Below are 12326 nucleotides of genomic sequence, written 5' to 3'. Positions count from 1 at the left end.
TTCTGTAGAATTTACTCACAGTTATTTAAACTTTTCTTTACTGGCTGTTGAGCTTCTGCTCACTGATGCAGAAAAATGGGGATCACTCTTCACTGGTTCTTGGAATTAGTGTGTGGCAGTGAAACCTGCCGTGTAGAGAAGGAAGGTGGATAAAAGCACTAAAGGGAGTTTTCCTCCCAGATTATCTATCAACAGCCAGATCGCTATGGAAGGACGTTGCAGAGATTCCTTTCTTTGCCCAAAGGAGATATGAACATTGATTACAGCATTCCTTACCATCTTCTGTATGCTCACAAACAGAACTACCAGTGCCTTTCCTGACTTCATCTATATCTGAAGATCATCAACATATGTTGTTCTTGTGTCATCACAGCCATATTTTCTTCCTGCTCCAACTAGAAGGATCCCATCACAGCCTGCACTTGAGGTAAATCAGCAAACTCTATGGTACAGTGACTGAGAAGAGCTGTTGTTAAGCCAGTTTAAGGAGCTGAACATACATCTTACCCATCTCAGTAGCGTGGATCATTTCTGATGACTGATGCGAGGCAACAAAAAAACCTCTCCCAAAATTCCCATGAGGGATTCAGGTACTTTGGATGGTTTATTCTAGACCTCTTTTCCATTCTTTTAAATCTTTCGAAGAACAAAGGAGCATTTATTAGCATTTCTCATCTCAAAATGCAGAAAGATGTTGTTGTTTCAACATCATATGCCTGAAATACATATCTGCATATAGGAAATAATCAGGCTAGTATTTTTGATAGCTAGAACACAAAAATTACCAGCCTCATGTATTCTTTAGAATTCAAGACAAGTCTGTTCAAGGGAAGAAAGATGTATGAAAGGAGTAAAGGGTTCTCCCTTTCTTGGAAAAGGAGAGATACTGTGACCTTGGTGTAAGGAAAGGCATTTAAAAACAAGTTATTCCTAACAGCATGTTTCAGATTGATTTTCCAGAAACTGTTTTGTTGCTCAGCTATTTCCATGAGGGAAAACAGCAATGGACAAAGTCCTCATAAATGCTTTTTTTTCTTCTTAAATTTTACATTGGATCTTTGTGTCTTCTACTGAACTGCTCCATGAAGAGAATAAGACCAAGTAATCCCGTCTTCTATACTCCTGAAACTTCAATAGGTGATTTCATACTGTGCAGTATACTGAAGGTGATCTGGAGTCTCTTTCCAGTGAGTAGATCTTTCCCTGGTGAAAGAGGATTTCTCAAAGACAGCCTTGTCTTGATATTACAGGCCCTAGGCAGATTCCTGTTTGAAAGGAACCTGCAATAAGCTGGGTCATGCTTCTTCATCTGGTTTGATTTGCTCTGATACCTTCTATTGCTTAAGAGCTGGAAAAGAATATTGACTTCAGAAGTGTTAGTAGTGTTTGTAGGCTTCAACACATCACCTGAAATTAAGGCTATAATGCTCTATGTGGCATTGTAGTTATAAATTCTAAGTAACAAGTATTAGCAACTTGAAAAGTTCCTGAGTTTCAAGGTATTGCAAGTTATCTGGTAAAAAAGAACCTTCTACTCACAAGAGACTCTTAAGAAATGTGCTTTTAATTATGCTGTCCTTTTATGGTAGTTTCTTAGCCAGCAAGTACAGAGCAGTAAAAATTTGCATTGAATATGTTCTGTTTATTATGTTTTATCTTTTTATTTTTATCTTGTATCCTCTATCTTACTGGAAGAGGAGACTGTAAACGTCAGCCTGGAGACATCTGTTGGCCAAGTACCTATGTGTGTGTGTTGGTCAGTTATTCTTTCCGAACAGAAAGACCGTCTTTCACAAAAAAAAGCATGTGGGATGAAAAGACTGAACCTGAGTCTCTAACCTTTGAAGGCTCATCTGAAATAATCAAAAAGGCAGTATTGTGTCAAATTGTAAAGGTACAGGAACACATCTCAGTCTCATGTTGTTGAAAAGTCACAAAATTCCACCAAAAGGCAATCCTATTATTTCTATGATAAAGTCTTGCTATTTAGAGTAAATCTCTTAGATTGAGATACCGTCACTGTATTCAATATCCTCAGAGGAACCAAGAAGCAGAGTATCTTTCTGCATGCCCAAGCAGTTTCTCTGGAAGAAGCTTGCTGATTTTTCTGTTTTAATTACTGTAGGATATTGGGTTCTGTCCTTGACAGCTTTATCTGTCACCTGTTAAAATAAAAAGGAAATTTTCCTCTCTGCTACTCTAACTGCAAAAATTAAAGATGCCTTTTAAAACATATATTATTGCTCTGGTTTTAGTGACAAAAACTAGCTTTTTTCCAACTTGTCCTTGTATTATTTGGAGCACAATCAAGGAAAGTTTCTTTGAGTAGGGGAAAGCTTATAATTGAAGGACACACGAGATACCTAACCATATAAAGTTATTGTGTTTAGGTGTGTGCTCCAAAGGAGAGAATGAAGAAACCACCAACATTGCCCCCAAATTAATTCAGTGAAATTGCATCAGACATAATGACTAGAATACCTCCTCGGCTAACTATTGGATAATACTCTACCTGTTGTCTTGAGAGCAATGAAGAGCACTGCAAGTAAAATGATAGTGCCTCATCTGAGGCACGCAGCACAACGGCTACCCGACTTGCAAATACCAGACACTGTTGCTGTTGTGCAAAAGGTATTGCAATGGATAATAACCAGTAAATGCATACATGAGAGGCTGTGCATATAATTGTGTTTGAAGTCCAGTGACTTCTAGTTCTGTTTTGTTGCGTGTTAGCTCCATGCTACTGATAAAATTTCACAGGAGTCTTACCAGCTCTCAGGATTTGTGAAGAAGAAAAGCTCTCTTACGCATTATATTATTGTTGTTCAAGTAATGACAGTTAACTCCTAGGACATCTAGGTTTTCAGGAAAAAAGGAATATTCTAGAAATCCAGAAACCTAATCCAGGAACTTGGGTAGGTTCTTAGCTTCCACAGCAATCATAATGTGCCTAGGTTAAGTCAGAGGTTGTCACAAGAGCATTAAACTGCTGTCAGTGTTTGATCGATCTGATTTTGCAAATAGAATAGAAGACTTGAGATTGGAGTGAGGCCTTTACAGAGAAGTTGGGGGTGGGGTTAGGAAGTCGGTGGTGAGGGAAACATTCAGGTAAGTATGATCGTTTCTTCTAAAGAGATTATGGGGAGACGTTCACTGCATTGCAATAGATGCCATTTTTCATTCACTTCAGAGAAAGTGAACAGAGGAGAGATTGGAATTTTTTCCAAGAAATGAGCACTTAAATTTTATTATTTTTTTTTCTCCCCACCTACATCTACTTGTAACAAACTGAGAGAACTTTCTGGACAAATCATCTTATGATTGATCTCATCTATTGGTAGATGTCTTAAAAGTCTTGAAAGTTCATGGCTCAACACTTTGGTTTTTTGTTTTTGGGTTTTTGGTTGTTTTTTTTTTTTCTTTCTTTTGGCATCAGAGCATGAAAAAACTGCATGTCTAGTACTCATCTCTTGTCATCCTCCCCTATTGCAGTGACTATGTGTATGTCTCTGTGTGGCAGAAAATGAGGGAATGCAGATCATTATTCAAGAAGTTACCAACTAGCACTTTTCCTTCCCCTCCAGTCTTTCTGCCTCCCTATCCTGGAAGTATGGAGTCCCTGCCTCAGCCTACGGCTTCATTCTTTTTCCAGCTGCCCACAAAAGTAAAGAACCAGTGTGAGAGTTTGAAGAAAGAACCCGCTCAGAGGACTGAGTCTCAAGCAAAAGCTCCAGGTTGCAGACTCAGAAAGAAACTTCCTTTGGGGAAGGATCTGCTTCCAGGATTTGCTCGTCTCTTTTTCCTTGGGCAAAGAGAGTTCTTGAAGCAAACAACAGGGTTGCAGGTAGGTAGGGCCCCTTTGAACTGCCATCCGCTCAGGTGTGAAGGATGGACTTTATGCTGTTTCTCTATGCTTTTTTTTGTTGATGTTGTCTTCCACTTCTCCAGGCTGAGAGAGGGAAATAGTGTGAGCAGTTAAAGAAAAAATGTGGGGGAGAGAGAGAGGAGAAAAAAAATGTCCTGGGCACTTGGAAAGAATGTTTTTTATGCCTCTGTGTAAGCTTCCTGTCCATGGGTCATATTTGTACTTCAGTTCTTTGAAGTACTAACGACATTCTTCGTCTGACCATTTTTAGACAGGAAACTAAGCCAAGAGCAGAAACTGGTGGCTGGGGCCAAGGTAAGGCCAGTGATTGTATATGGCCCATAGCCACACAATGTTCATCTCCTCCCTGTCTCTTTACACCAGTGCTAGGTTTGAATGAGCAATAAAGTGGAAACTGCCAAATGGGTTTGAAATCCGACTTGATTCCCAGCGCTGAAAAAGTTCCCCAGTTCTAAACGTGTAAATACGTTCTTCCTTCAGAGGAGCCTGTGGCTGCTGGGTTTGTTAAGTCCTGTTTCTTTGTCCATGTGAAGGAAATAGACTGGAACACCCCGATTAAGGGGATGTGCTGCTAACCCACACGATCCGCAATCCCTCAGGCACAGAGAAGGGGAATCAGTAGAATCAGCTCAGGTAAATTCTGCCTTTCTCGCTTCACGCTGTGCAGAGCAACAGCTGCTTCCTTGCAAACATCGGTCAGACCTTTCTTTCTCCAGCTATGTCATTGCTGGCACAGGAAGTTTATTCTAAATTTCCTTTTGATTTTTAGCAAAAGGAATCACTTGAAAACTGGCAATGAAATTCTAAGGAGATTTTACCAGTTCCTCTTTCATGCTGAGTTGAAGTCATTTGGAACTATGTTGCGTGCATTATTACTTTGGTGCATCTTGTGACTCTTCTCTCCCTCTTCATTCCCTCCAAATTGCTTCAGGACACCTTCTAACCTTTATACTGCATCACAAGCCTTCAGCAGAAGATCTTGAGAGCCATTTATGTTGCTGGAAGATGACTGGGTTTGGATCTTGGCCTTCCTTAAGCAGGATCTCCTGACAAAAATGGGATTGGGAAAGAAATGACTACTTTTTCCATCACACAGAGCCACCCTAGAAACGGAGGCCTAGGCAGAAAATTACTTCTAACGCATCATTCTTTAGAAAATTTGTTTGGCCTCCCATGGTCCTTTTGTTACAGTGTCACGAAGATGTCTTTTACAAAACCTAAACCTGGCATCTTCCTATCTGAAGATCAAGTCAATAAATCCAAGTTTAAGAGTTCACAGGTCTAATGTGATCGGATCTTGCGGTCCCCCGCATAGGAGATGCCATGTGAATCTGTGAAACAGGGTTTTGCTGTGGTTCAGACTGTTATATTTGTAAAGCCTTTTCTACTACAGTCCATTTAAATGATGGGAAATAATAAAGCTTCGTGTGAAAATGGTATTTAATTAGGCTTCTACCTCTCCAACTTTACTTAAATAAATTTGAGCCAAAAATGTCACAATGGCAATATGGAAAGTACTGCATCATTTGAGGTTTCCTATGGTTTTGTGTCGAGAAAAAGGTAGGTTGGAAGTCTTGAGAGCTATGAAAAGTGGAAAAACTTAGGTGTTTTGCTTTTTTTTTCTTCTTTGAGAGTGGAAAGTTATTTGTTAGAAAGCAGAAAGCTTTTAATTGTTTTCCCCCTAAGGGATTCTATAGTCAAACTTAATTAAATGTCTTGCGAGATCTCAAATAAAAACCTTATGTTTGGCAGTAGTGAACAACACACACACATGCCCGTGTGCTTTTGTTCTTTTTGCTATAGGAAATTAGTTTTGAAGAATAGGACTTACTTTTAACATTCAGATTAGGGAAGGGGAAAGCTTTGTTCTGAAGCTGAGTGTGAGAAGGGGTGGCAGGAGGGTGAACTGGACCCTCTGGCAGTAGGTAAAGAGCACTTTTATTTTCCTGTTTTCTGCTTCTGGCAGTTGGAGTAAACTAGTCAGATGCTTGTGCTTGGATCCAATTAATTTCTTAAATCAGTTACCACAAAACATTGTTTTTTAACTAATGCCTAGATCTTTCATTAAATTTACCAGCGTATTTAAATTGTTGAACGGTCTTAACGTAGCCCTGAGGCTACTGCTTCATGGTGGTTGTGACTTCTTACTATGCTGGAATGCATTGCAGTCTTAGTACATTCTAAAAATAATTGTTCAGATGGTGCTGTTTAAGTACATACTTATGTAGTGAGCCATTTTCACTGGACTTTCTGAAATTTGGCTCTCTGTTGGATGGCTTTTTAATATCCTTTTTTTGCTGTGAATATTAAACTTCTTTGCCTTGCTGCTTCTGTGGTTATCGAGTAAAATGCTAGATTTATAACCTGGTATTTTTAGAAAACTGATAGTCAGATGCATGTGTTTAAACTATGCAACCACAGTAACACTTGTGAACTTTGAAGTTTAAAGAGAAATCAGTTTAACTCTAATGTATCAAATTCAATACTTTTTTTTTAATATGTGGAAATAGGTATGTGATGACCTTAAAATTGAGTAGTTGTTCTAGGTATAGACATGAATTGTGTGCTGAACAGGAGTAATCTAGAAGTTATAAGCTGAAGATCTGTGAGTCTTAGAAATAAATACTAACATCTGTGGCTAGAGATCTGTACCAGCAGTGCTTTGAGTTGAAAATACCTGGTTTTCTAACTTCTGGTCCATTTAAGGTTTGATATCTTTTGTGCCTTCCTTAATAGGTGTACTTGCCTCAGCCACAGTTTTTGGTTATTTTGTTCTGTAGTATAACGTAAATTTAAGACCATCACATACTTATGAACACAAAATACTTACAGTAAAATAACAGGGGCACTGAGAACTGCTGCTAATATTATTGTCTCAGTTGCTAAAATGACTCTACTCCCCCCCCCGTCACAATTAGGGGAAAAATAAACCCCAAACCAAAAAACCTGTTGCTATTCTACAGTCAGTATTTTGATACTTCTTGTCTATCAGTGTTGTGTTAGCATATTACTATCATGCTCTGAGTTTTGCAGCTGGAATCCTGGGTTCTTGATACACCTTTAGAGCAATAACTCCTGCCTTTGTGTTATTAAATAATAAAGATGTCTAAAACCATTTTCTTCTTGTTTATATTGTACTTAAAATAATTGTATGAGTATCGAGTGACTCTTCTGACTCCAGAATTCCAGGAAACATGGAAAAACACTGTACGATTTTAGAGGTTTTTAATCCCCAGTACTAACAGAATTTCACAAAATAGACTTGTAGTGTTCCTATTTTTCCTCTTTCTATTCCCTTTAAGATTCCTTGAGCATCTGAGCTACCTAACTCACTTCATGTAATCCTTTACATCTTCTTGACCAGATGCCAGCTCCTCCTAATTGTTTCATAGCCAGTCAGTAAAATCCTGGCTGTTGACAGTTCCTTTTTTCCTATCCCAGAAGAGCTATCTTGTTTACCCTGAAAGATTTGCTTTCTTCTTTCCACCTTCTGTCCACCCTCTGTGGCTTATGTTGCAACTCTTTCTCTGTTACGGGATGCTTTGAGAGTGAAGAATTACTCTTTAAAGATGAGGAAATTTGGGGGGGAAAATCTTGCTAATGTTGCTCCTTCAACCAGAGCTAAACCTGTCATATGTGTGAGAGATGCTTTGTCAGTTTAGAGTAGTTTAAAGAAGGGAGATGTATCAAAAAATGTGTTCCTTTTATAAAACAGAAAATGATGTTAATTTTATAAAAGAGAAAATGAGCATAGGTTCTGGGGTGTTTATATTCCCTTGCTTTAGAGTGAGGGAGATGGGTAACAACACATCAGCTGTTTTCTATGAACTTCTGAAAGCCAGACTGGTTCCATCAGCAGTGGTGTGCTTTAAGTTGGATTTCATTTCTCCAGTCCTGTTTGCAGAGCACTGGGATTTGAGCAGGTAGCAGTGACAAAAATCCTTTTTCAGCTCTTTTTTTTTAGTTGAGGAAAGTAGGTTGATACCTTGGTTTGCCAGACCTCTGTTACTGATCCTTTAAAGAATGAATGTGATTTAGGGGTTAGTTGAGGAAAGTGTATTTAATTGAAAACTGGAAAAAGGCATTCTCTGAAAGCAATGGTAACAAACGGTCGAACCATTCCAGTTTTGTTTCTTGCATGGACTTTATGAAGAATTGGTGGCTGCACAGCTCCTAAGCCAGGTCCCTAATTTGATATTGGCAGCATGAGGTGAGTTGGTGGGTTGTTTCAGGAATTGTTGGGTTGTGCTACTTAAGCTGGGTTGTCTAAATGACATGGAAGGCATGATGAATTAACTATTTAAAAAGTAGTTTTGAAGACCATATTAAATTTGTGCTTCTTTTACTGAAGACAGTGATGCTTCTCTAATTGCTCGCTAATATTTTTTGAAGAATATAAAATTACTGTTTTGATAAACATAGTTTCATTTCCTTGATCCACTCACACATGGGTGGCTTTCCTTTTCTCTCCCTGGTAGAAACTGATGTTTCTTTCTTTTTCTATGTACCGATCAAGCGGAGGTCAGGAAAATGTGTGGGGTTTAGGCTTCTGTTACAGAACAGTAAGTGAAGAAATCTATCTTGCACAAATGGGTATCACTTGTATGGGGGCAAAATGGTTTTATCCTGATGGACGGTTGTGAGATATTGCACAAACAATCAGAGGCATATGGCTTGGGGTGGTTTTCTTCTTAGTAACTGCTTCAACAATTTCAACCTTACCAGTATCTGACCCACTCTTGCCAAATTCAGATAAAGATACCATCTCTACTTCTGAAGTAAATAGCATTTGAAGAAATAACAAAACTTTTAGGATTATAAATACAGTTCATGTGATCGTAATTGAATTTTGAAGATTGAAGTGCGATTTAGATAGATTTCCCCAAAATTTAGCTTTGTGCTGAGTTGAACTGAGGCTTATTCACCAGGTGGAATTGCCTCATTTGGAGCCTACATTAAAATAGCGATAATATTAATTCAGAAAGATTGCCAGCAGATGTAAAATGCTATTGAGGAAGGGTACTCTTTAGAAATTAATATCGCTTTAAGTAATCTTTAGAATTATTGGCATGGCATATATGGAAATTTACTGTTTCTCTTTCTGGTTTTAGCTTTTCTGGTGAAAAATTAAAAGACTTGTCAAACAATGCTTTAGAGAAGCTGTAGGTTAAATGGTAGATAAGTATATTTTTGTAGTTTTAATACTAGTAAAAATATGATGGAATTTTCTGTGGCTTATGCACTTTTTTCTATATGTTACCTTGATTAAAATTGGTTTAACTGGTTAGGTAGCATGAGCTTGTAAACGTTTTGCTTCTTGTTGGTAGGAAACCTTTGTTAAAAAACGGAGATAAAATACACTGTTCTGTACTCTGCATGGGGCTACAGGAAGAATCGAAAGACTGTTTGGACATGTGATTTTGCAGAAATTGCTGACAAATAACAGATTCTTACCAGTTTTTCCGAAGCTTGGTTCTCTACGGCTAGGAGAAGGCTTAAGGCATAAAATCAGGAAATCTCGGCTCCTTAAGAAGTTTAATTCTGTTCTCACTTGTTATGTTGTCCCACAGTTGTATATCCTGGCATTTACTGGTGAGAGAGGATACTGTGGAAGGCAAGGAATTACTGTTTAATGTGGAGTATAAGTGGAGTAATGTGAATGTGAAACGTAGCTCTGAGAAACAGTGGAAATGACCTTGAACACATATACACCATGACTTGGGAAAGCATCCTTACCCGTTCCAGTGTTTCCAGGGAATTTTCACACACCTGCTGCTGGCTAATGTTTAGAACTCTTCAGAACAGTAAAATTTGGAATACCTTTTAAAATGTCCTCCTGATCTCTGGTAGTGCTTTGCATTAGATGAGAAAGCATGAAAAATTAATTTGCAAAATCTTTGAGTAAGTGTATAAACAATGGAGAGATGAAATCAGACTGCAGCTTGTAAAAGTAAATGAAGAACAGCTGACTTCAGCACAGTTGCTGTGTACAGATGGGATGTTCCTGAGTGACTTTAGGACTACAGAGAAATTGAGGCCGAGGCAGTTACTGGAACAGTGCAGGGATTGGAATAACAAGCAGCCAGCTAATGTAGAAACTCTCCCTTAATAGGCAGTAGACTTGACAGAAAATCACTTGGCAGCAGCTAAGCTCCCCCCCCCCCCAAGCAATGACACCAGTAAAGTCTGGACTCCTATAGATTTGTAGCTTGTGTGGTTAGGTTCTCTGGTGTCTAATAAAGTATAAGCGCCAGTTTGAAGCTTTATTACGCCTTGGGCACTGGTTATGTTTATCACCCAATGGTGTCTAAAACAGTTGAATTAATGCTGCAGCTTTTTTTAAGAGGGAAGTAAGGGCAAGTTAGAAGGGCTTCTGGACTTCTCCATTTATTTTTATGTTACTTTTTAAGAGCTTGTGTATCTTTAGAAGCTGTAACCCTCTATTAGATCTGGTTGAAATTAGAAATAGGTTAAAAAAATTGATAGGGATGTGAGAATAGGGACATTCACAGAAAGAACTTATATTAGTTCCTTTCCTAATAAATTAAGAGTAGTAGTAAAAATGAATGTGCTGTAACAAACTTTTTAGCTTTTCATGTGTCAACCTCTTCTCAGTTTTACCTCTATAGTATCCTAGAACACAACTAATATTTTTCATACATTGCTTGATTGATCTCCAAACTTCTTAAAACATTATTTACAAAGCATCCGAGGAATTATTTTCTTTCAGTATTTTAGGGAACTATAATGCTTTATTCTGTTACATACTGTGCTGAGGAGTGTTCCAAGAAGTGATTTCTGTATTGACGTTTTTGTTCTCTTTTATACTTGTGTGCCTGATATCTTTTAAGTATCTGTACCCTTGTATTAATGCTAAATTTTATTGACTTTTTTAAAGCTATTCTTCCCTATACTTGCATCTGCTTTGGAGACTTTTCCCATCTATCCCTGTTGAAAGGGTACACTATACTTCCTTTTTAATGAGCTCAGAACTGTTTGTTTTTTAATAAAGCAGTTTTGCAAATGAGAAAGATGAACAGCCACACTACGTTTGTTCAGAGAATAAATGCTTAAGAAAAATCAAGGAAACTTCTGTCCCCATATCAGTCCTCACATTCTCCAAAAACACATATTACTTGGAAGACTTGCATGTGTCTCCACCGCTAGCAGTCAAACCAGTGCTTCCAGTGTGGCAGTACTTCAGCTGCAGGGCATTTTGCTTGTCTCTCCAGGTAATCTTAACACCCAAATTCCTGCTTGTAGTTGCACTTAAGTTATTGTTTCAGATTAATTTTCTGCCTTCTTCAAAGGCTTTTTAAAATTGTAATCTTGGTGGCAATATAAAATGATACAAAGGCCTATATGCTTCTTGCCCATTCCTTTTGACTTTGCAAGTCAAACCTTTTTCTAAGGGCTTTAATGCCACGAATGCGATAAATCTAGGATCTTCACTTGCCTTTATGCTTAAGCAGAGAATGGTTTATATTGCCACATTTTGTCACCCTGAACTAACGTCTGTTTTGTGTCCCTCTTGTGCGTACTGTTTCAAAATCTGGCTTACTCTGCAATTCAGTGTACTTCATAAAGTCTGCTTTTTGCCTTTACATAAATACAGAGGTATATGTAAGATGCTATGACTTGACTAGCTGTTTGTATTTGTTTCTTTGCACAGAGTGCAGAATTATAGATTGGAGATATTTGAGAACCAGATTGTGTAAGGCCTTGGTTCGGTGAATAGTCTCACCAGTTTGATTGGCATGTGATATTCAGTTATTCTTGGGACATTCCTTGGAACATTTTTTTTTATGTGGACTGCACTGGAGTGAATCACGTAGTAACTGGCTTTCTGAAGGCAGGTGTTGTTGTTGCCTGAAGGAACTTTCTTCTGCTCTAGCTAAAAGCAAATACAATAAAACTGCTAGAGTCACATATTCTACCCCCCCCCCCCCTTTTGCTCCTGTGTTTCCTTTTTAATTTCTGGCACAATGAAGAAGAGATTTTATTTACTTAGCAAACTCCCCCCACCCATCGGAGAATCCTTGCAGTTTAGATAAACCTGGAAAATTCATTGCTTTCAATATGATCCATAACCTAATGTATGAAATATATTAATCTTGATTAAAAAAAAGCCTTGACCTGTATCAAAATACAGGTATTTACCTTTTAACCTAGAATTATAGTGTCTGTAATATGCTATGAATGCTGTTTCTACCTCCCACCTGAAATCTAATCTTCAGTTTAGTCTGTATACAATAATTCAGGATGTCACTTTTTTCCCCTTTTTCTCTCAATGCCACGGAGTCTTTGCCTAATTAAATGAGAGCCATGGATTGTATTTCAGTACAAAAACTAATTCATTTGGTTTATAAGGCAAGGGTTTTTATCTACACCCCAAAGGAGCCTGAATTTCCTCGCTCGCACCCAAAATTGAAAATTGTTC

General features: G+C 38.1%; 1 protein-coding gene across 16 annotated transcripts in view; it reads left to right on the top strand.

Annotated features, from left to right (window-relative positions):
* The window catches only part of TSC22D1 (TSC22 domain family member 1), a 95365-nt gene that overhangs the window by 35883 nt on the left and 47156 nt on the right, over positions 1 to 12326 (top strand). Inside the window, exons 3-6 of one of the 16 annotated variants that reach the window (XR_007507921.1) lie at positions 301 to 590; positions 1089 to 1894; positions 2391 to 2631; positions 3653 to 3741. The exons of 4 other annotated variants lie outside the window; for them this stretch is intronic. Coding sequence is in view for 4 of the 12 variants with exons in the window: in XM_049815769.1 (XP_049671726.1) it covers positions 3585 to 3844 (260 nt within the window). In the remaining 8 variants the exon portion in view is untranslated. Of the gene's footprint in view, positions 1 to 300; positions 1895 to 2390; positions 2632 to 3584; positions 3845 to 12326 lie in introns of those variants that run through there. 11 more of the 16 variants (XR_007507925.1, XR_007507922.1, XR_007507919.1 and 8 more) reach the window with 11 other exon arrangements.

The sequence above is a fragment of the Accipiter gentilis genome, chromosome 13 (genome assembly GCF_929443795.1).
Source record: "Accipiter gentilis chromosome 13, bAccGen1.1, whole genome shotgun sequence".
In the NCBI taxonomy this organism is placed as follows: domain Eukaryota; kingdom Metazoa; phylum Chordata; class Aves; order Accipitriformes; family Accipitridae; genus Astur; species Astur gentilis.
Note: the sequence above shows the minus strand (reverse complement) of the source record. Positions and strands in the feature narration are given on the sequence as shown.